The sequence below is a fragment of the Macaca thibetana genome, chromosome 3 (assembly GCF_024542745.1).
Source record: "Macaca thibetana thibetana isolate TM-01 chromosome 3, ASM2454274v1, whole genome shotgun sequence".
Lineage (NCBI taxonomy): Eukaryota > Metazoa > Chordata > Mammalia > Primates > Cercopithecidae > Macaca > Macaca thibetana.
In genome coordinates, this window is record NC_065580.1 from 119,438,033 (window position 1) to 119,463,908 (window position 25,876).

The 25,876-nt window shown below is 36.5% G+C and overlaps 1 protein-coding gene across 1 annotated transcript; it reads left to right on the forward strand.

Moving 5' to 3' along the window:
* Positions 1–23,721: 23,721 nt before the first annotated feature.
* On the forward strand, positions 23,722–25,463 carry LOC126951463 (cell division cycle 7-related protein kinase-like). Its single transcript, XM_050785556.1, is given in 2 exon segments — positions 23,722–23,814; positions 23,817–25,463. Coding segments are annotated over 2 exon segments (1,725 nt in total). The 5' UTR covers positions 23,722–23,736.
* The last annotated feature ends 413 nt before the right edge of the window (positions 25,464–25,876 follow it).

Below are 25,876 nucleotides of genomic sequence, written 5' to 3' on the forward strand. Positions count from 1 at the left end.
CATGGACACAGCTAAGAGACTGAGACTCTGTCATCAGATTATAGAACACTTACTCTCCCCTACAGGTTACCTCTGTATCTACAGGAATCAGGTATTGATAGCAGTAGATTACAGAAGAAAGAGAAGCAAGATTCAGTTTCCATATGAAGAACTTCTTAGGAAATCACAGTCCAATGATGCTGGCACAACCTTTGGAAAGGAACTGGGCCAAAATGGGCTTAACAATTTAATACTAATTCTCATTAAGTTTTATAAAAATGCCTTTTTCCTTTTGCACCTCACCTTTCCAGATGAACAGTCTAGGTAAAATTAGGGGATGATTGGCAAAGGGTGAAGTTATAGTCACTGAAATGGGACATCCTAATTTTGTAGACAGTAATGACCCCAGCACCTGGGGGTGAAAGGCCTCAGACACCAGGACTTACTGAGGAAGGAGGGACGTTGGTAATCCACATCTTTAGAATTGCCCTCTGGAGATTTTCTCATAAAAGAAAATGGCCCTTTCTGCTATCCTGAATTGCTATTATTTCCCTAGATATAGCTGACTGTTGGATGTGCCATGCCCTCACTGAGAGACAACTCTGACCATGATTTGACTCATATGCTCTTCAACCCTGTTGCAAATTCTATTGGAAACAGCAAGGGATGGTCCCACCTTCTGCACCTGTGAGCGCCATTGCATGTCTTCCCCATCCCATCCCCAGAGTGGTCCCTCAGTCATTTTGTGGGTCAAATGAATGTCATCTGGCTGATATCATGGACACATGGACTAGGAGAGGCTGAATGATTGCCCTTAGGTAACTCTTACAAAAACAAGGACTAATCTTAATTATTTTTAAAAAACTAGGAACACCCTCAAGTGTACCAGCTGGCCAAGAGACCACAAAGGGGACACTGTCAAGCTGTACCCACCCAAAATAATATAGGTACCATTTGGGGAGAAAATTGCAAGCAACACTTTTTTTTCTTTTTTTCTGGGAGGCTCATGTGCGCCCTGTGACTTGACTCTGTGAGGGTCAGTGATTAACTTGCCTCCCTTCCAAAAACACAATGAATGGCCCTTAGTGTGGTCATAAGAGATGTGTAAGATTTTAAGTAAATGCCACCAGTAGGTTACGTAGCCCCAGATAACTACAAAGATCTCTCCAAAGTGGGGCTCTCCTGGTTACTGAGATTGAGAAGGGCTTCCAGAAACAGAGCCAACTGTGTTTTATGTGGACCATTTGGACAATTTTTTCCTACAATGTGTATCACACAACCACTTTAGCTAAAGTAATTAATGGGACCATTTTGGTCCTGCCAAGCATTCAGGTCAGCCTCACCTCGCCAGCCAGAGTGCATGGACTATAGAGTTGCTCTGAACTTTCTCCTTGAAGTCCAAGGCAGAGTCTGTGCATCCACTAATACATCCTTACCCCAGACCAAGTGGAATGGTTAACCCCGACATTGAAAGTGAAGCCTACCTGGGTTCCTAATGTAGATCCTCAACATTTCGAGAAATTATTAAGCCTGGAGACATAGTTGAGGTCAATATCGTCATGGTATGGGCTTATCCTGATGCTTGAAATCCTATTACAAATACTCTTAATTAAATACTGTATGAGACACATTAATCAGACTTGGTCCTAGCTTCTGTTGGTCAGATATATCAAAGTGTCAGAGGAAACAATCTTTTATTGAAAAAAAATCAACAGAAGACAAGATGATGTAAAAATGAGTAGTAAATATTTTAGGAGATGATTCTTCCTGGATCTCTCACATTTTCGTATGTCTTATGAGCAGAGGAGTTGGTAGCCTTTTGATCCAGATGATCTTTCCAAGATTTTTCATTTAGTGAATAGCCTTGGAAGAATTGCTCTGAACTTTCAGCAACTGTTTCTGAAGAAGGGAGTAGTTGTGTTTCTTCTAGTATAATAAAAACAATGTGTCCCTCTGGGAAAAAGCTTAAGCAACTATACTTAATTTGGGTTTCCTGTGCTTGAGGTTTGTCACCCGTGAAAGGAACAGACTCAGTACATGCACAAAACCCACCCAGGTCATGTTGCCCCTGTTTGTCTTGGGGGAAAAGGGAGCTGAAAGGAGCATGGAGTTCAGACTGCCTGCTGTGTTATCTAGAAAAGCCCTTTGTATCTGATTCAAGTGTCTAGTTTCTCCTCTCAGCATCTGTGAAACTGTGGCAGCCTAACTTGCTAACTAGGAGGCAAGATAACAACTCAGATCCTCATAAATATTTTCAGAATGTACTGTCACATTTGGAGAAACACTTGTGGAGCTTAAGGCTTAAGGCAACAGAGCTTTTTACCCACTGCTGCTCAGTGAGTTCCTGGTTCAACAGCCAGTTCAAATGATTCTTTCTCTTCATAGCTTTCCCTAATTCCCCTTATTGCCCGCATATCATGGAGTTAACTTTGCCTCCATTTCTAGTCCATTATATCACATACGAAAAGTAGCAATATCTATTTTTCTATTTTATGGTTAATGATGTCATTTAGTTTTGCAGCTTTAAGCGACAACTTTTTTTTTCTTTAAAACAAGAGAACATGTTTTATGCATTTTCTATAGTTAATATTAAGCAAATTGCATGGTACAGAGAGAGCATTTCACATTCTAATCCAAAAATGAATTAATAATATAGTAAATATTGTCTGATTTCCTTTTATATGTGGGAACTGTACTAAGCTAAGTTTAGCCTAAGTAAATATTAGAATATGCCAATGAAAAAGACATTGCATCTCTCTTCAGTAATAACTTTTAAAAGGTAGAAGGGTCAGACTCTGTAAGTCAAGGGAAAAGCATATGAAAGGTAAAATAATTCTTATTTGAAAAACACAGAAGTGAAAGACATGAGGTGGAAAGGTAGTCAACATTTTAACTCAGAAAGTCTCATATGTCTTGTCCTGGAGTTTGAGCTTCATGTTTTAGGTGACCTAAGACCGCAGACATTTAAAAATGACATGGTAGAGTACACGGAATATATGATTATATGCTGTTCACACATCAGGTGGTCTAAATTATTTTGCTTTATGTGCTTTATTGCCTGACACATGGAATGCAAAATTATTGAGGAAGGTGGAAAAAATTTAAGTAAACCATATATTTATGTATAAAAATGATCACACCTAGGAACAGTTTACTTAGTTTAAGCAATGCTAGCATACATAGAATCATTATTTCTACAAGAGAAGGGGCAGGATATGGGGTGGTTTAATGAAAGGGGAGCTCTAAAGGAAGAGTTATGTAAACATCTGTACTGTAGTCCAATGCCCTGGGAAATAAGGGAGAACTGTACCCCGAAACCCAGTGCTTCCACCCTTACCTGTCTTCAACCACCACCAACCCCATGTAGATTTTTATACTAAAGTATCAGGTGCAGGATAAATAATCATGAATCCTGAAGTCTGGAAGGCCTTAATGTGCATTCTAACTTTGTCACACAGATTAGTTGTTTTTCTCATTTATAAAATGGGAATAATAATATCTACCCCATAAGAAAGTAATGCTAATTAAGTGAAGAAAGATATGAAAACACATATTAAATTGCAACATGCTTTAAAATGTGAGCTACTTTTATTTGCTATTAAAGTGTATTAATATCTTTAGTTTTCTGCTTAAATGTTACTAAGTGGTAAGCTTCAAAGTAGGGAACTTTTGGAAAGTTTCTCATTTTGAGTGAATTCTGACGTAGTAAGTCTGTCTTTGAATATCTGGTCCTGATTCGTTTAGTTATTGATTCATTCAATCATTCATAAATTTACTCAACAAGTATTTATTGACAAATTCATCATTCATCAAGCACAGCAAAGAATAGTGAGATACAAGACAAAATTCATATTCCCCCAGTAATGAAAAAGTATGGGTATGGTATGGAATAGCAGATACTGAAATATATGTGCACAGATGATGGTTTATTTCCATGTATGGTAAGGCCTAGAAAATAACAAATAATGTTTAAGATGTCTTGGGTTTCTGAGAGAATACAAACTTCACCATCTTCAACTCCTGAAGGCCAGTAACTGTCACCACACAATTTGACATGCTTGCTTTGTGGCCAGACCCTCTAGAAAACCTCACTCATTTCTGTGTGTTGGCAACATTTAGCAGGTCTTGATTTCTCAATCCCTCCACAGCAGTGTACCCCTAGACCCTGTCTTCCTGAGGCCCTGGGAAAAGCAATTAGGCAGAGCATTTTTACCCTCTTTCTCAGATTGAGGTCCTCCCTGAAGATCCCCTATATTGAGATCGCTGCACACAACCCTCTGGGATACTACCCTGGATCTGAGATGCCCCACAAGTGCTGGACTCAACCAGCTCTACTATTGGATTCCATAGCCATAGACCTTGGCATGGGATGTTGAAGGTTTACTTGGAGAATTAAGCCTTCATGATAGAGCCTCTTTTTTGCTCAGGTTCCCTTAACTAAGTCCTGATATATATCAATTCTGACTTCTCCTGAGCCTCCTGGTTGGGTATCTCAGCACATCCAATGGTGGGAGCTGTGGCAGTCAAGACCATGCTTTAAACTTTTATAAAAATCCATGAGCTTCTAAATGAATGGCTTTCATTTAGCATGTTTAAAAGCATTCACAGTTGTTTTTTAAACCCTTACTTAAGTTTTGATTCTAAGTGCTTTCTCCTAAATAGAAATTATAGGATCAAGCTGGGTGTGGTGGCACAAGTCTTTAGTCCCAGCTACTCAGGAGGCTGAGGCAGGAGGATCACTTGAACCCATGAGTTTGAGGCTGCAGTGAGCTATGATTGCATCAGTGAACGCCAGCCTGGGTGGCAGAATGAGATCCCATTTCTTCAAAAAAAGAGAGAAAGAAATGATGAGATCCACTCTAACTTGCGGAAAATGCACCCCTGATAGACAACAGAGAATCCTAGTATTACATATTAGAGGCCTTCCTTGAAAGATTATTCAAATTGTGATTGCGTCTTCTGTTTTCCCTGCTTTTCCTTTATCGAAGGAAGAAAGAACATTTTTGTTAAAAGTTATTGATTGATAAACACACAAAAATACACTAGTGATTTAAACAAGCTATATTTTTCTGTGGATAATAAATATAAAAAATCTAATTTAGTTTCTAAGAATTTATCATGTTTATTCCATTGCAGAAGAAACCACGAAGATATAACATTTGGTATCAATAAATTATACTCAGTGAAGTCTCTCTCTATTCCTCAGACTGCTTGTACGTAGAAATCTAGTTTTTAAAGTGAATTTGTACAGTCTGTCCTCTGAAGCTATGTTATTGATTGAATTATAGGCTGTACAGAGCCTTGGAGCTCACATAGGCTGAACTCTTTATTTTGCAATGATGCTATTGAGGTCTAGAGATGTTAAATGACTGCCCAGGATTACATACCTGACTACAATGCTGCCCTTGCACTACTGCTTTAAAACTGATTTGTGGGTGTCTGCAGATTCTCAAGTGAGAGGAGCATGTGCCATACTACAGATGTTCTTACCCCTATACCTCTCCACTCCGTTACATATGAAATACTCTAAAGGAATCACGGAATCAGAAGACTTGAGTTCAAAATACTGGAGAGCCCTGTCACCTTTTAAACTTTAGTTCTTTAAGTTCTATAAGCATTAGTTTTTCAAATTGTAAAATGAAGAGAATTATGCAAAACTCAAATAGAGAGAGGGAAGGTTAAACTCAGTAATTTATAAGGCAAGCCAAGACAGTGCACGGGGAACACCAAGAAACCAATAAATGCTACTCTGATTCATTTTTATGAAATGGCTTGAAAATTGTACCAGTCCATGAAAATTCAAATATTACGTATTATGTATTTGTAATAAAGTAGGTGTTCTTATTTAAATATTTCTCTTTTATGATCAGGTCTTATTAATAGAAATAAGTGCCTCTTACATGCTCTATTTTTGAGAACTTTTCTGTGAACTAAATCCTTCTTATGTCAACATAGCGGAGCCCTCCCTGCCACTAAATAAGCCATCAATGGCTACCTCTTTAGTATATTGTATTAGTGCTCTCAGAGGGACAGGACTAATAGGCTAGATGTATATATGAAAGGAAGTTTATTAGGAGTATTGACTCACATGATCACAAGGTGAAGTCCCACAATAGGCCATCTGCGAACTGAGGAGCCAGGAAGCCAGTCTGAGTCTCAAGACCTCAAAAGCAGAGAAGCTGACAGTGCAGCCTTCAGTCTGTGGCCCAAAGCCCAAGAGCCCCTGTCAAATCACTGGTGTAAGTCCAGGAGTCCTAAAGCTGAAGAACTTGGGAGTCTGATGTTCGAGGGCAGGAACCCTCCAGCATGAGAGGGAGATAAAGGCTGGCAGACTCAATAAGTCAAATCCTTCCACATTCTTCTGTCTGCCGTATTCTATCCGAGACGGCCCACCCAGGTTGAGGGTAGGTCTGCCTTTCCCAGTCCACTGACTCAAATGTTAATCTCCTTTGGCAACACCCTCACAGACACACCCAGGAACAATACTTTGCATCCTTCAGTCCATTCAAGTTGACAGTATTAAGCATCACACATACCATTATCGAAAGTTTTCCCAGAATTTCAGTGTTCAAAAACTTCTGGAGGCAAAAGATTAATTATAGTATTATGAAAATGTAACAGAAAATGAAGCCCGTCTAATCTAAACCTTTGCATTTAGAAGTGCTACTAACAGATGTACCGACCTGAAAGAAATCACTCAGGTATTTAAAGATAGGGGTGATACTGGAGGCCAGAACCTAGTCTCTTACGTAAAAATCATAGAATGTATCACAACCAATCTATCCATTTGTCCTTACAACCACCTTGCAAGTAATTTCAGACTATTACCTATTTTTAGGCCATAGCATATGAAAATATAAATGTAACATGTCTGAAATAAAATACTGGCATATTTGTTTAAGGTAATCGGCATTTCAGTTTGGCAGAAATTATTTCAGGAATTTGGCAGGAAATATTTTAATTATGAACATGAGGATGGAGAAGATAAAAAGGAATAACAAAAATAATTTGTGATATATTAATCTCAGTAGAAGAACTACTACATCATCTTTGCCAAAGTTATGCATTGCAAGTGTCAATTTAGCTTTGGCTACTGCAGGGTATGAAAAGGAAAAAAAAATCTTGAGTGTGAGTAATTATTGTTAATGTAAGTTATCTAATTGGGAGTATTTATTTTCTAGTTGTAGGGCAAATGTTAAAGTAAGTAAAGCATAAGTTTATTTTCTTGTCTATTCATATTTTCCTGAATTCTTTAAACAAAGCCTCAGGAATGTCCAATATATATCTGTGATTGTAATCCGCTTAAGGATATCATGGAAAACAAGAGTCTTTATTGTGTACCTTCTGCATTTCTAAGGTAAGTTGAGGAAAATCACTCTCAACGTATGATTAAAAGTAGTTGTAGCATTGAACTGTGTCATGGATGTAAGGGAAAATGTTTACTGAGGAAAGGGGTGCATGTGCGGGCGAGGGTCACGCAACAGTTTTCTGGGAAATATTGAGCAGCTTGTCTTTCTGGTAATTTTATTAAACTGCTCTTTGAGATAATAGCGAAGCAAAGGCTAAAACTAAAATACAGACAGTGTTAAAGTAGGGGTGCATGGTCAAAAATGTAGGTTCAAAAGTAATAAGAGCAGAATAATAAGAGCTGCATCGTTGAGACCAAAATCTTGGAATTCTCTCTGACTCCTGAGATCACAAATTCAGGACTATGCTATAATTCTGGACAAGTTATGCTTTTGCATCTAAATGAAGCTTTTATGTAATTAACTTTTCCCATGTTCTACTCACATCAAACATCTCTTCAATCAGATATAAGGATCAGAAATTGTTTATCATTAGCTCAATGTCCCACACATAGTAATCTGCATCTTGAATAATGGGCAAGTTGTGTGGAAATGTACATTCCATTGCTGAAACGACTAGAGAACTGTTGGTGCACATTTATTTATGTATTTATTATTTTTTGAGACAGAGTCTCACTCTGTTACCAAGGCTGAAGTGCAGTGAGACAATCTCAGCTCACAGCAACTTCCTGGGCTCAAGTGATCTTCCTATCTCAGCCTCCCGAGCAGCTGGGACTACAGGCACACATCACCACACCCAGTTAATTTTTGTACTTTTTGTAAAGAAGGGGTTTTGACATGTTGCCCAGGCTCGTCTCCAACTCCTGAGCTCAAGTTATCTGCCTGCCTTGAGCTTCCAAAATGTTGGGATTACAAGTGTGAGCCATTATCCCCAGCCTGCCGATACAAATGTAAACATGCAAACTCGTTAAGGTGAATTACTTTACTTCACTATAAAGTGATATTTTCTTTCTTAAAATGCAAATTTCTGATGAAATATGAATATTAATTCACATGCTATAAAGAGATAAAGAAATGAGAGCCTTGAGAAAGAAAACGTGTGATAAAACACCTTTAAAAACAATTTTATGATTATAGACAGGTAATATTAACTAATAAATATCCAATTTACAAATTATTTGTTCATGTGAATGCTGGATTTAACATCAAGTGTGAAGAATTCCTCTTATCTTTTCTTGTTGTCACCTGTATTAATTTTCTAGTGCTGCCATAACAAAATAATACAAGCTAGTTAGGTTAAAAAACAGATCACTTATTGTCTCGTAATTCAGATACTAGAAGACCAAGATCTAGGTGCCAACAGGGATGGTTATTTCTGGTGGTGTGAGGAAGAATCTCTTCCATGCTTCTATCCTAGCTTCTGGTGATTAGCTGGCAATCTTTGTGGTTCAGCTTCATAAAGTTTTCTCCCATGTACATAAAATGTACATGTCTGTGTCCCAGTTTCCTCTTATAGTAAAGATTTTGGTTCTATTGGATTAGGAGCCCAGCCTAAGCCAGTATAACCTCATCCTATCTTTACTAATTACATCTGCAAAGAACCTATTTCCAAACACAGTCACATTCTGAGGTACTGGAGGTTAAGACTTTAACAAGTAAATTTTAGGGAAGGACAACTCCACTCTTAAGACCACCTTCTGGCCCTGCAAAATTCATATTCTCCTATGCACTATACATTCATTCTATTCCAACATTTTTAAAAGCTTAAACTCATTCCAGTGTCAACTGGAAGCTCTAAGTCTTATGTAAATATCATCAAAATCAGATACGAGTGAGACTTGAGGTGTGATTCATCATGAGGTAAAATTACCCTCCAGCTATAACCCCGTGAAACTAGAAAAATCATCTGCTTCCAAAATACAATGGGGGATCAGACATAGGGTAGGCATTTCCATTAAAAAAGGGAGAATCTGAAAGAAGGGAATCATAGATTCCAAACAAGGCCAGAATATAGTTGGGTAAATTCCACTAAGATTTAGGGCCTATAAGTAATCCTTGTTGACTCCATGCTCTGTGCTGCAGATCTACTAGGGTGGTGGCCATACCTCCTTGGCCCTGGGAAGTGGCTACCCTTTAATTTGGGCCTTCAGTCTATGGTGACAGTGATAGCCCCACAAGCCCTAAAAAGTATTATTCCTCTATTTTGTTTCTTCTCTGCCTCTTTCAGTCTAAGCAGGCTTGCAGTGCTATGCTGGCATAAAATTCTCAAAAGCCTCGTTGGCCTTCTGTGCTAGACGTGGGAGTTCAAACCAGTAGACAAAAGTGGATATTTCCTGTGCAATCACATCTCTATTTCTGGCTTTCGCTGAGATGGTTTACTGGATGCATGAGTCACACAGCAAATCTATCTAGCAAATGGTTGTCCAGCCACACCCTTGGCCCTGTTTCAAGAGTATTTTGTCTGGGTAGGTTGAGAATCTTCCAAATTATTAAGTGCTAGTTTATTTTTGCTCAGCACTTTCTTTTTCAGTTTATTTCTCTCCTCTTGCATTTTACTCTAAGCAGCAAGAAAAAAACTAGGCCACACCTGCAACACTTTGCTTAGAAATCTCCTCAGCTAAAAATCCAAGTGCATCATTTATATATTATACTATCCACAAAACACTAGAACACAATATTGCTAACTTATCTGCCATTTTATAACAAAAAAAACTTTTCTGCATTTTTCACTAACATGTTAATTTTTGTCCAAGTTCTCATCAGAATTACTTTTAACATTCATATTTATACTAAGAATTTTTTCAGAAAAATCTAGTGATATGGTTTTGCTGTGTCCCTACCCAAATCTCATCTTGAATTCCCACATGTTGTGGGAGGGACCTGGTGGAAGGTAATTGAATCATGGGGGTAAGTCTTTCCCATGCTGTTCTCATGATAGTTAATAAATCTCATGAGAGCTGATGGTTTTATAAAGAGGAGTTCCTTATACATGCTCTCTCTTTGCCTGCTGACATCCATGTAAGACGTTACTTATTCCTCCTTGACCTCCGCCATGATGGTGAGTCTTCCCCAGCCACATGGAACTGTTAGTCCATTAAACTTCTTTCTTTTGTAAATTGCTCAGTCTTGGATATGTCTTTATCAGTACCATAAAAACAGATAATACCGTAAATCATCTAGCATTTTTTTCAAACAAGTTCCTCAAAACCCTTCAAGCCTCTATCCATTACTCAATTTCAAAGCCACTTCCCAATATTTTACATATTGTTCCTAACAGTATCCCACTTTCTAGTCCCCAAATCTGGTATGACTCTTACAGACAAAAAATAATAATAATAAATTTAATTCCTATGCTGTATTTCTTTAAGAATGTGATATGGTTATTGGTGGCAAGACTAGACTGGATATGAGCAAAAATCAGTTGACAATGATAATAGCTGGCATTCTAATAAACTCTATGTTATTGGCTTACATGACTTCCTGTTCCACATTTTCAAAATGTCAAAACTGAATTCAGTTAAACTAAACACGTTGATTCAGTCTTATCAGTTAAAACTTAACAAATATGCCCACAGGATTCTTCTTTAACTAATTAATATCTTTATTACTTTTATAAAGTTCTTTTTCATCCAAGACTTCACATTTTAGTTTTTCTCAATAGCTGGGTTGTTTCCACATCCTAAGTTCCTGTGTTGTTTACTGGTAGGAGTTGTTTGTAAGAAACAACAAAGTACAATTTCTCAAGAATTATTTAAGCTTGTTTTTGACCCTTTGAATATACCTTAGCTTAGGACCACATTATGCTGGAACCCAGAGAAGATCTGAGTGCATGGAAAATAATTAATTAGAGATAATTGAATATATAAGGGAATCAGACAAACATGTAAGTGTCCCAAGAAAGTTATGTCTTTGGTTTTGCACATGTGAGGAAAAAACCAAAAGCAGTCATAACTAGTACTGGCAATCCTGAAATTGGTGATAATGTATAAAATGTATTCAAGAAACAAAAATGCACATATAAATAAATCAAATATAAGAAACAAAAAATGCTATCTTATTATTATAAATGCCTAGAAGATTTCTATGGGCTCTCTAAATAAATATTATTCTAGTTCATTATCATTCCCTAAAGTTTAAAGAAATTTTCTTGATCATCTACCAGAATGGCAAAGTGAAGTGCTCAGTTAACTTGTTCCCCTTCTAAAACAAAGGAAATATGGGCAACATAAACAAAATCAATGATTTCAGAACTTTTGCATTTGTTCAAAGCCAAAGAACAAATTGAATATTATCTACCAAAAAGAAACTATTGAACCTTGTGTATTAGTCCGTTCTCATGCTGCTGAAAAAGACCTACCTGAGACTGGGCAAGTTACAAAAGAAAGAGAGGTTTAATGGACTTACAGCTCCGCTTGGCTGGGGAGGCTTCACAATCATGGTGGAAGGCAAGGAGGAGCAAGTCATGTCTTACATGGATGCCAGCAGGCAAAAAGAAAGCTTGTGCAAGGAAACTCCCCCTTATAAAACCATCAGATCTTGTGAGACTTATTCACTATCATGAGAACAGCAAGGGAAAGACATGACCCCAAGATTCAATTACCTCCCACCTGGTCCCTCCCACCACATGTGGGAATTCAAGGTGAGATTTGGGTGGGCACACAGCCAAACCATATCACTTTGGTAAGACAGTTCTAACTTAAAGTTATCTACTTTTCTCTCCCTCCCCCGAAGCTCAGTGGTGATATAACAAAAAGCTGGCAGCATGGCAAACAATGGAAAGGTACGGCTACTTTTGAAGTTTCATTAAAAGCACCATCCCAGGGTTCAGTTATATCTGTTCTGAACTTGCAGATGTCTAAAAATCAAAAATCTATTCTCAGAAAGCAGCGGCTATTTTATTTTACTCAGAGATCAGCTTAACAGAGCAGAATGTTGTAGCCTACCCCCAGAACATTAAATAAACAATAACAAATTGCTGACAGCATTTCAGATACCTATGGTTGTGTTTTCAGATGAAGCAAAGAAAAGCCTAGCTGGAAAATTTTAAAAAGAAATTCTGGGAGAATAAACAATCATAGGAGATTGTGAGAAACTCCAGTATATACCTGGGGATCTCATGGGTTATGTATATGCCCGGAAAAGATCTGGGAAAGGAGAGGCACCAGTTACTCTCATCTTTGGCTTGCCTGCACAAGCAGGAAGCAAGAGCTAAGGTTGTGTCATAAACTTTCTGAAATCCAAAGATTTTCCTTCTCACACAAATCTACTTAGAAAAGGACAGAAGGCATACCGGTAGGGCATTGAAGGCAATTTTCTAGCAACTCATTGCTCATCACTAAATTAAAATAACAGAAGTGACCCCAAAAAAGCTAGTCTTAACAATGAAACATGAATTAAAAATGAAAAACTAACAGATAACTCAATAGCTCCACACTTCAGAGAATATATAATGTACAGAATTATCTAGAAAAGTGCTAAACAAGTCAACAGAACAAAAAAATTACAACACTACCACAACCAGAACTAGTAACAAACTGATGGCAATAAACCTTGAATGATGGAGGAATTAAAAGTAGAATTGTTATATTATCTAGAATATCCATTTTTAATCAAAATATAAAGAAACAGAATAGTATGCCTATACATAGAGGGAAGAGAAACAGCCAATAGAAAATGTCTTTCAGGAGGCACATATTTTGAATGTAGTAAACAAAGTATTTTAGCTATTACAAATATGTTGAAAGAATTAAAGTAAGAAGCAGAACAGATCTCATTTGCAAAGAGTGTGTTTTTATTTTTACTTTTTATTTTACCTGTCTAGTGACTCTCTGGGCAACCAGCTCAAAGGGCTTGACTTTATCTTTTCTTACCCAGATTTCTCCTAATCCCATGCCCTGGGGAAAGTTTGTTGAAAATATTTAAAATATTTATAGGTAAATATATTAGTCATTGCTGCATGTACCCATAAATAACAGTTGTAAACAACAGACAAACAAAAAAGATTGAGAGGAAAATCTGTGATATCAGATTCTTTGGGGAATGAGTTTTGAAGTATCCTAACATATTTCTGGTAATTTTTAAGCCATGTACGTGCTAAGGGCTGTGTGCATGCTCAGGAAAGATAGGAGAACCCTGTAACCTGTTGCTTCTGGCTGATCTTCAGCCTCTGAGCTAGCAGAACATGGAACCCAAGGAAAAACTGAAAACTCCCTGACTAAATGTTGAAGGGAAAATTCAAAAATCTACCAAGCCCATCTGTGAAATGTTTAATCACTAGCTCACCAATGAGATAATGGAACAGAGGTTTTAGTGACTACACCCAATAAAGAATACACTCTTTAAAAATGTAATTCAGAAAAATCACTAAGCAAGCAATCAACAACTACAATAAGCAGCAACAGGAAATTCTGGGGAAAGGAGGTAAACTAACTTTCATATTGCTGCATTATGATATCATGTTCAGCTTTCAACAAAAACATTATAAGACATGCCAAACAATTAAAAATATAGTGTGAAGTGTACTCTTCAAAACCACAACCAAGTTAGGGAGCAAGATACAGCCCCAGGGTAACATAAAGCACCACAAAATGTGCTGATTTTTTTTTATGATTTGGCTGTTTTATTTTTTCCTTGATTAATTGTTCTCCTACTTGCTGCAAGCTGTTGATTAGTCTACAGAATTCTAAAAACGTTGATTCTGACCATTTTTGCCTATTTTTATTGCTTTATGAAGAGAGAAGCTATTGGCATTGTGTACTCTGCCATTTTTACCGACATCACTCAGTAGTGTATTTTTGAAGTGATGCTTACATTTAATTCCTTTAGGTAACTTAAAATAATGAGACAACATATTTCTCAAAAATTTTAATAATTTGCAAACTTTAAAGCAGATTTAATAAGACTGAAATCTTAAAGTAGTAAGTTTACTTTTTTCTTCACAACTATGTTTTAGTGCCAGTTCCAAAACAAAATATATTCCCTTTATTCTTTTTTTTTTTTTAATTGTCATGTATCTATTTTTCTCTTGGAATTTTGAATTTTGTACGTGAAGGATGATCTTGAATCTTTGAAGTTTATTTCAGACTTTTAAATATGCCTGTCAATTAGCATATTTCTCACTGGAAAATCTCTTTACCTTCGCTGGCTGTTCAGATGCCTTACCTCCTTTACTTTGAGGGATTACAGCTAACACATTTTTGTAAAAACTGAAGGTTATACTTTGAATTGAACTTTATATAATTAAACTGACCCCTTTTTAAAGTGAAATTCTTACTTTTGCTTTTGTTGTGTGTTAGAGGGTAGGTATAATTTATGTTGTATATTTAAAAACTTTAAAAATATTGAAAACCTTTTCAGAAATAATTGGGTTGACAAAGTTAACTCTACAAAGCTTTTAGAACCCTCCATATTGAAACTTGTTCAAGTAGCCATAGAAGCTATTTGGCAGACAGTTTATATCTGCATGGTTAGCAATAAATATTAAATAGAGTAATAGTCATTTAATTCAACGAATACTTATTGTATGTTTTCTGTGTGTCAGTTAATCTGGTAGGCACTACAGAAATAACAAAAGAAAAACTATATTCCTTCTTTTTTCAAAGGAGCATACTCTCTGATAGTAGGTGGTTTTATAAAATAATTCGGTGTAATAATGAAGTGGCTACACTGTCTGGGGTATATTCCCTGGAGTTTGTTGTCACGCGCTCATAGAGAATTCAGGACACAGACACATGCCGGCGGGTTAAGGAGTGGAAAGTTTAATAAAAGAAAGGAGGGCGGAGAGCAGCTCCTTGCAGGAGAGAGATCAGGAGAGAGGGAGAGAAAAGTCTGAAAAAATGGGGAGGGGAGGCGGCAGACTGCAGCAGATTTTATAGGCAGGCTAGAGAAGGCCGTGTCTGATTTACACAGGGCTCACAGATTAGTGCCATCAGGTAAGATGTCTACGTAGTGCACAGGGAAGGCTGGTTGTCCCGCTCAATCTTCTAATTGGTCTTTCCTGTTAATTGGCACCATCTTGTCTGCTCCTCTACAGTACACGTGGCTGGCAGAGAAGGGAAGATGGACCCGCCATTTTGAAAATGTCTAGTCCTTAGTTCCTAACATCATTCACCCATACAAGCTCACGGCTTGTCCACTGCTATTTGTTAGAAAATGATTTGGGGCTGCTTTTCATTAAAAAGAAAAGCCTTACCGAAGACTCCCATGACCTTGCTATCTACCTAATTCCTTCTTAACTCCTATATCAATAGCATGCTTGTTGGTACAAGTGCTTAGAGAAGGCACAATGAACCCAGGGCAGATAGATTCAAAAAAGAGTTCATTACCTCTCATTTTAGGGTTTTTATAGTTTCCTTGTTTGAGATTTATATTTAATTAGCCATATCTCAAAATGTACTGTTTATATAAAATTGACTTTTGCCAATTCTTAAGGAGACTAGAAGAAAAATAACTTTACCCAAAATGTTGCACCTAGATGTTTTCATGTTCTATAAAGGTGAGTGTGTCTAACATGGTCAGGACAAGCATGAAAGCTGGTGTGGCTAGAGTTATGTGAGAGGGAGGAAAATACTCAAAATATTTTAAGATGCTTTGTATCAGGCAAGTGCCAGGATGATCTTAAATGGTTAGGCACAACTATAACCATAGCTGAAAATAGAACCAACTGGATTTCCTAATGGTCCAGATGTGATGTTAAGAACAGGCAGAGTTAAGGTTTGTATTGAGCAACTGTAAAGATGGACTTGCCATCAACAGAGAAGGCTGGTGAGAAGGGGCTGATGAGTGACATCAGATGCACTTATTTTAACTGGTTAAATTTGAGGCACTTATCAGATTCACACCGGAGCCATCAGTCTGACAGTAGGATTTGGGAAGTTGGAGTTCAGAGTAGGAGTCAGAGATGAAAATGTAAATTTTAGAGGAATCAGCATATAAATGGACATGGCCATCAAAGGAATGAGTATAGATAGACTCGAAGGAGAATTCAAGGACAGATCCAAGTGGTGTTCACATGTTTAATGTTAAGAGATGAAGTAACAGCAAAGGATAGAGAGATTAGAACAGAGCTCACAAAAAATGGGAAAAAGAAAACTGATTATATAATGTCTTGAGTTAAAGTGAACTTCCAGTTGCCTATTGAAAGCTTCCTAGGAGAAATCAGTGATCACCTCTGTCCTGTAATGATGATCCAGATTAAACATTGTATATAGCAACATGGGTATTATTTGGATGTGACAAAACCCTGATTTAGGAGTGATGAAGGCAAAAACCTGTTGGAATTTATTCAAGTGAAAACTTGAGGAGAATTGGAAACATAAGTAGAAACAAATCTGTCAGTGTGTTTTGTTGTAAAGCAAGCCAAAAAAAGAGAGTGATGGTAGAAGCTGGAAATGGTATCGAGAGGTTCACTTTTTTAAGATTAAAAAAATAAGAGCATAATGTAGGAATACAGTTCACTTGGAACTAGAAGGTGAAGGCAGTGTTTGAAGTAGAGTTTGAAGATATGGGAAATTATTTTGATTAGTCACCTTAAGTTACAGCTTGACTTCTGTTCCTGGAGTCATAGGGTCCTGCAAAGAGGTGGCTGCCCCCAAGAATGATGGCTCCTTCTTGACTTCAACTTCCCACCAAGGGTCCAGGCAGATATGTATTAAGCACAGGTGGTAAAACGGACAATCTCTTTACTGTCAACTACAGTATGGAGCAGGATAGTCTCACTCTGTGGTTATTAATACTCTCCTGGATCCTGCAGGTGCACAAATGCAGAGGGTCAATCTTACACCCTACCTTAAGCTTTTAAATATTCCTTAATAAATGAGTAAAATTAATTTAAAGCAACAGAAATTTATCTCAAGTCTCAATAACAAGAATAATTTTGCTTATGAATGCTTTGATTTTGTAGATTTTGTTAAAGCTTTTATTTTAGATTCAGGGGTACATGTGCAGGTTTTTTACATAGGTAAACTTTTGTCACAGGGGTTTTTTATACAGATTGTTTTGTTACCCAGATACTAGGCCAAGTATCTAATAGTTATTATTTTCTGATCCCTTCCTTCCTCCTCTCTCCACCTTTAGGTAGGCCCCAGTGTATGTTGTTCCCCTCTATGTGTCCTTGTGTTCTCATCATTTAGCACCCAGTTATAAGTGGGAAGATGTGGTATTTGGTTTTCTGTCCCTGTGTTACTTTGCTAAGCACAATGGCCTCCAGCTCCATCCATGTTACTGCAAAGGACATGATTTCATTCGTTTTTATGGCTGCATAGTATTCTATAGTATATATGTACCACATTTTATTTATCCAGTCTTCCTTTGATGGGCATTTGGGTTGATTCCATGTCTTTGCCATTGTGAATAGTATTGCAATGAACATATGCATGCATGTGTCTTTATGATACAATGATTTATATTCCTTTGGGTATGTATTCAATAATGGGAATTCTGGGTCAAATAATAGTTCTGATTTTAGCTCTTTGAGGAATCAACATATTGCCCTCCACAATGGTTGAACTAATTTACACTCCTGTCAAAGGTGGACAAGTATTCCCTTTTCCCTGCAACCTCACCAACATCTGTTATATTTTTTTACTTTTTTAATAATAGCCATTATGACTGGTATGAAATGATATCCAATTGTGGTTTGGATTTCCATTTCTTTAATGATCGGGGATGTTGAACTTTTTTTCATATGCTTGTTGGCCACATGAATGTCTTCTTTTGAAAACTATCTGTTTATGTCCTTTGCCCACTTTTTAATGGGGTTATTTCTTGTCAATTTAAGATCCTTACAGATACTGGATATTAGACTTATGTCAAATGCATAGTTTGCAAATATTTTCTGTCATTCTGTAGGTTGTCTGGTTGTCTGTTTACTCTGTTGATAGTTTGCTTTGCTGTGCAGAAGTTTTTTGGTTTAATTAGATCCCATTTGTCAATTTTTGCTTCTATTGCAGTTGCTTTTGGCATCTTCATCATTACATTTTTGCCAGTTCCTGTGCCTAGAATGTTATTGCCTAGGTTGCCTTCCAGGGTTTTCATAGTTTAGGGTTTTACATTTAAGTTCTCTTAAGTTGATTTTTGTATATGTTGTAAGGAAGGGTCCAGTTTCAATCTTCTGCATATGGCTAGCCAGTTATCCCAGTTCCATTTATTGAATAGGGAATCCTTTTCCCATTGCTTGTTTTTGTCAGCTTTGTTGAAGATCAGATAGTTGTAGGTGTGCAGTGCTATTTCAGGACTTTGCATTCTGTTCCATTGGTTTTGGGATCTGTTTTTGTACCAATGCCATTAAGTTTTGGTTACTGTAGCCCTGTAGTACAGTTTGAAGTTTAGTTATGTGATGCCTCCAGCTTTGTTCTTTTTGCTTAGGATTGACTTGACTATTCAGGCTCTTTTTAGCTTCCATACGACTTTTTTTTTTTTTTTTTTTTTTGAAATGGAGTCTGGCCCTGTCACCCAGGCTGGAGTGCAGTGGCATGATCTCCACTCACTCACTCACTGCAACCTCTGCCTCCCAGGTTCAAGTGATTCTCCTGCTTCAGGTTCCTGAGTAGCTGGGACTACAACCACCATGTGGGGCTGATTTTTCTATTTATAGTAAGACAGGGTTTCTAGTAAACCTGTTGGTCAGGCTGGTCTCAAACTCCTAACCTCGGGTGATCTGCCCACCTCAGTCTCTCCAAATACTGGAATTATAGACATGAGCCAACACACCCAGCTTCCATATGAGTTTTAAAATGCATTTTTCTAGTTCTGTGAAGAATGTCATTGGTAGTTAGATAGGAATAGCATTGAAACTGCTAATTTAGTTAGATAGTACTTAATTTAGTTAGGTAGTTAGATAGGAATAGCTAATTTAGTTAGGTAGTTAGATAGGAATAGCATTAAAACTACCAATATCATTGGTAGTTAGATAGGAATAGCATTGAAACTGCTTAGGATACAAAATCAATATAAAAAAATCACTAGCATTCCTATACAACAACAATAGTCAAGCTGAGAGCCTAAGTAGGAATGCAATCCCATTCACAATTGCCACAAAAGATATGGCCATTTTAATGGTACTAATTATTCCTATCCAAGAGCATGGATTGTTTTTTCATTTGTTTGTGACCTTCTCTGATTTCTTTCAGTAGTGGTTTATAGTTCTCCTTATAGAGATACTTTCGCCTCCCTGGTTGGCTGTATTCTTTGGCATTTTATATATATTGTGGTAATTGTGAATCGGATTGCTTCCTGATTAGGCTCTCAGCTTAACAACTGTTGTTGTATAAGAATGCTAGTGATTTTTGTACATTGATTTTTTATCCTAAGACTTTGCTGAAGTTCTTTATCTTTCTTTGTTTTTGGGCCAAGACTATGGGGTTTTCTAGATACAGAATCTTGTCATCTGCAGACAGGTATAGTTTGACTTCCTCTCTTCCCATTTGGATGCGTTAGTATTTTAGCACTTTTTCCCTTTTATTGATTATGTTATCAAAATATCTGCCTAATCCAAAGTCACTAAATTTTTCTTGTCATTTTTAATAGAAGTTTTGTATTTTTGACTGTTACAGCTATAATCCATGTCAAATAAATGTTTGTATATGTTGTGAATGAAGCTTTTTAAAATTCCTATTTATTCAATTGTTCCAGCACCATTTGTTGAAAATCTTACACTTTATATTCATTCACTGATCCTGGCACTTTTCTTAAAAAATCAACTGTTCATGTAGGTGTGTGGGTATATTTTGTGGTCCTCTTCTCTGTTTTATTGAACTGGTGCCTCTCTTTATGCTAATGTCACACTCTCTTGATTACTTTAGCCTCATAGTGAATCTTGGAATCACAAATGTAGCTCATTCAACCTTGTTCTTCTTTATTAAATTATTTTTGCATTTCCACATTAATTTTTAAATAAGCTTGTCGGTTTTTACAAAGAAGGCTGCTGGGGTTTTAATTCTGATTACACTGAATTTATAGACCAATCTGAGAGAACTGGCACCATAACAATAATGAATTTTCTTAACTGTGACCACACTGTATCTCTTCATTTACTTAGTTCTTCTTTAATTTACATCACTAATATTTCATAATATTCAATTTCACAGTATTAAGAATATTAAGCAAATTTGCTAAACTGAATTATTTGTTCTAGTAATATGATAGCAGATTCAGCAGAATTTTTTCTACAGATGTATAGAAAAAACAAGTTTTACATTTAAGCCTTTAATCTATTTTGAGGTCTTACATTTAAGCCTGTAGTCTATTTTGAGTAGATTTTTGCATACAATATGAGATAACAGTCCAATTTCATTCTTCTTCATATGAATATTTGTTTTTGCCAGCACCATTTGTTAAATAGACTATTTTTCCCCATTGTGTGTCATGATCCATAGAAAAAATTCTGCTGAATCTACTATCATATTCCTAGAACAAATAGGTCAGTTTAGCAAGTTTGCTTATGAATATGTAAATAAAGAGAGTTTTCATTTTTCTTTGCAATCTAGATTTACTTTATCCATTTTCCTTGTTGCAGCAGGCAGAATCTACAGTATAATATTTAGTAGAAGTCATAAGAGCACACATACTTGCCATGTTTGTTATCCCAATGGGAAAGGATTTAGTCTTTTACCATTAAGTACAATGTTAGCTATAGGTGTTTCTTTCATAGATGCCTTCCATGAGATTTAAGAGATATGCTTATATGCATATATTTCTGAAGTTTTTGTTGTTATTTGTTTTAATCAGAATTGGATCGTGGACTTCTATAAATCCTTTAATTCTTGAGATGATCTTTTTGTTCTTTTTATTCTATTTACACTATGAGTTTCATTGATTTTTTTCCTTTTTTCTTTTTTTTCTTTTGAGATAGAATCTCGCTCAGTCACCCAGGCTGGAGTGCAATGGCGCAATCTCGGCTCATGCAACCACTGCCTCCCGCGTTCAAGCGATTATCCTGTGTCAGCCTCCTGAGTAGCTGGGATTACAGATACCTGCCATCATGACTGGCTAATTTTTCTATTTTTGTAGAGACAGGGTTTCACCATGTTGGACAGGCCGGTCTTGAACTCTTGACCTCAGGTGATCCGCCTGCCTCGGCCTCCCAAAGTGCTGAGATTATGGGCATGAGCCACCGCACCTGGCCTCATCGATTTCTTTCTAAACATTTTTTTAAAATTTTCAGTTTATTGAGGTATAATTGACAAGTACAAATTGTGTATATTTAAGATGCATAACCTGATGTTTTGATATACATATGCAATATGAAATGATCACCATAATCAAGCCAGTTAACATATCACATAGTTGCTATTTTCTCTCTTTGGGTGTGTGTGTGCATGGTAAGAACCACAGATTTGATAAGCTCTACACCTCAGCAAATTTCAAGTATTGCTAACTTAGTGACCATGATGTACACTAAATACCAGAACTCATTTGTCTTGCATAACTGAAACTTTGTATCCTTTGATCAATATCTCCCCATTTCCTCCTTGCCATCCATAGCAACAACCATTCTTACTCTCTGCTTCTATGAGTTTGACTATTTTCCCTTCCACAGATCATGAGATCATGCAGGATTTGTCTTTTGTGTCTGGCTTATTTCACTTAGTATAATATCTTCTAGATTCATCCACATTGTTACAAATGACAGGATTTCCTTTATAAAGGTCAAATAATATTCCTTCCTATATTTAAAAATAATATTTTATTTTTTTCCATTCATCCATTAATGGTCGTTTAGGTTTTTTCCACGTAATTCTTGTTGGGAATAATAGTGCAATCAACATGAGAGTTTTATTTAGAAATATTTTATTTTGTGTTCAAATATTGTGGATTATCCAGATTTCTTTCTTTTGTTGAGTTCTAATCCAATTTCATAGTTGATGGAAAACATAATTCAAATGATTAGAATTACACTTGTTGATTCTGCTTCCAAATTTCCTTTGGACCTAAGCTGTCACATCAATTCTTGCCAGGGTTTCTGCCTACTGACTTGCCCTGAAGATGGAGAACTTGAAGCATCTACAACCTTATAATCCAATTCTCATAATCTCTCTCTCTCTCTCTCTCTCTCTTTCTCTCTCTCTATCCTCTCCCACTTTATGTGCACACATACACACAAATACACACACATTCTAGCTCTATTGGTTCTGTTTCTCTGGACAGCCTTAACTAAAACAGATTTTGGTTTTATTGCCTATAATATTGGCTATCTTAGAACATATTCAACATAGACTTGAATAGAATGTGTGTTTTTCTGCTTTTGCAAAGGTTGTTGATAATTGTCAACTAGTCATGTTGGTTAATATTGCTGTTCAAGTCTGTATTCTTATTTGTTTTCTCTCTTATTGTATCAATTATTGAGAAAATGGTACTGAAGTATTCAAATACAATTGTGGATTCATTTGCTTTTCATTACTATTTTTATCAGATTTCAATTCATGTATTTTGAACTCTATTATTAGATGAATACACATTTAGGGTTAAATCCTCATGACAAATCGATTCCTTTATTACTTTAAAAAATGGCCCACCACATTCCTGGCAGTATTCTTTTCTCTGAAAACTACTTTGTTTCATATTAATATAGAAATTCTAGATTGCTTTTCATTAGTGTTGAAATGGGATACATTTTTCAATCTTTCTGTTTTAAACTTTTTTGTCTTTATACTTAAGGTTGGTTTTCTGCAAGAATAATATAGTTGGAGTTTACTTTTCATATAATGTGAATGACTCTGCTATTAATTTGATGTTTAGATAATTTTTAATCAATGCATTCATTGATATTTGATCTAGATATACCATTTTGCTGTATTTTTCCCATTTATCATTTCCTTTTTCGTTTCCTTCGTTCCTTTATTTCTTAAAAAAAATCAAGTATTTTTTATTATTACATATATCTCCCTTTTTACCTATTAGCTATTACTTTTTGTTTTGTTCTTTCAGTGGTTGCCTTGGGGTTTATATAGTACATATGCATATTTATCACAGTCTATTTTCAAGCAATAATGTACTTCCTTACACAGTGCATTAGAATACCACAGTGATATATTTTTGTTTCTCCTTCCCAAAACTTTCTTCTGTTGTCATAACATTTCCGTACATGTCATATATTTTAAAGTGCATTCCTTTTTTATTTCCTTTAAATGATTAATTATACTTAAAAACTTTTAAAATTTAGAAATAATGTTTATATATATGCATGTAATGATCATTTCCAGTGTTATTTATTTTGTTGTTTAAATGCAGATTTCTATTTGATATAATTTTTGTTTTTTTTAAGGACTTCCTATAGTATTTACTTTAGCATAGGTAACTGGTAATAAAAATCTCTAACCTGAGGTGGGGAGCTCTTGGAGACGGCGACCCAGGCATCTGGGGAGCCACAGAAGTCGTACTCCCTTAAACCCTGCTTTGCTTCCCCTGTGAATATAACCCCTTAGCTGGCATTTTGCATCCCAATTGTCTTCTGATGGAGGTGTCTTTGGGGATTCAAATGGATGAGTCAATGGCTTTTTCTCCCCAGCATAACCGGTTTCAGGTTGAAGGCCTTTAAAAAAAAAAAAAAAAAAAAAACAACAGAATTTTAAACTTGCAGGTGTTAAAAAAGATATTGAGAAGCCTGTACCACAGCTTGGTAATGTGTTTAAGATTAAGGACAAAATTGGAGAAGGCACTTTCAGCTCTGTTAATTTGGCCACAGTACAGTTACAAGTAGGACCTGAAGAGAAAATTGCTCTAAAACACTTGATTCCAACAAGTCATCCTGTAAGAACTGCAGCTGAACTTCAGCGCCTAACAGTGGCTGGGGGGCAAGATAATGTCATGGGAGTTAAATACTGCTTTAGGAAGAATGATCATGTAGTTATTGCTATGCCATATCTGCAGCATGAGTCATTTTTGGCCATTTTGAATTCTCTTTCCTTTCAAGAAGTACGGGAATATATGTTTAATCTGTTCAAAGCTTTGAAACGCATCCATCAGTTTGGTATTGTTCACCGTGATGTTAAGCCCAGCAATTTTTTATATAATAGGCGCTTGAAAAAGTATGCCTTGGTAGACTTTGGTTTGGCCCAAGGAACCCATGATATTAAAATAGAGCTTTTCAAATTTGTCCAGTCTGAAGCTCAGCAGGAAAGGTGTTCACAAAACAAATCCCACATAATCACAGGAAACAGGATTCCATTGAGTGGCCCAGTACCTAAGGAGCTGGATCAGCAGTCCACCACAAAAGCTTCTGTTAAAAGACCCTGCACAAAGGCACAAATTCAGATTAAACAAGGAAAAGATGGAAAGGAGGGATCTGTAGGCCTTTCTGTCCAGCGCTCTGTTTTTGGAAAAAGAAATTTCAATATGCACAGCTCCATTTCACATGAGAGCCCTGCAGTGAAACTCATGAAGCAGTCAAAGACTGTGGATGTACTGTCTAGAAAGTTAGCAACAAAAAAGAAGGTTATTTCTGCAAAAGTTATGAATAGTGGTGTGATGAGGAAAGCTGCCAGTTCTTGCCCGGCTAGCCTGACCTGTGACTGCTATGCAACAGATAAAGTTTGTAGTATTTGCCCTTCAAGGCGTCAGCAGGTTGCCCCTAGGGCAGGTACACCAGGATTCAGAGCACTAGAGGTCTTGACAAAGTGCCCCAATCAAACTACAGCAATTGACATGTGGTCTGCAGGTGTCATATTTCTTTCTTTGCTTAGTGGACGATACCCATTTTATAAAGCAAGTGATGATTTAACTGCTTTGGCCCAAATTATGACAATTCAGGGATCCAGAGAAACTATGCAAGCTGCTAAAACTTTTGGGAAATCAATATTATGTAGCAAAGAAGTTCCAGCACAAGACTTGAGAAAACTCTGTGAGAGACTCAGGGGTATGGATTCCAACACTCCCAAGTAAACAAGTGATATACAAGGGCCTACTTCTCATCAACCAACTATTTCAGAGAAGACTGACCATAAAACTTCTCGCCTCGTACAAACACCTCCAGGACAATACTCAGGGAATTCATTTAAAAAGGGGGATAGTAATAGCTGTGGGTGTTGTTTTGATGAGTATACTACCAATTTAGAAGGCTGGAATGAGGTACCTGATGAAGCTTATGACCTACTTGATAAACTGCTAGATCTAAATCCAGCTTCAAGAATAACAGCAGAAGAAGTTTTGTTGCATCCATTTTTTAAAGATATGAGCTTGTGATGGTGGGTCTTCATTTAATGTTTACTGTTATGAGGTAGAATAAAAAGGAATACTTTGTAATAGCCGTAAGTTCTTGTTTAGAGACCAGAGCAGGATTAATAATTTATTTTAACATTTTAGTGTTTGGTGACACGTTCTAAAATATAGATTAAGAATACTTAAAATGCCTGGGATAGTTGTTGGGACTAACAACATGATCTTCTTTGAATTAAACCTACCTAAGTAGACTTTAGGTGGGTTCCTATTAGGTCAGATTTTTAGTTTCCCTAATTACCTTTCACTAACATATGCAGAAAAAGGAACAGTTTTAGCTTTAATTAATTAAAATTAACAGATGTGATGAGGATTAAATGAATCAAAAGACTTAATTTGTAAATTTTTTTAGAGTTATGAGCTATGTATACTTTGGAGAA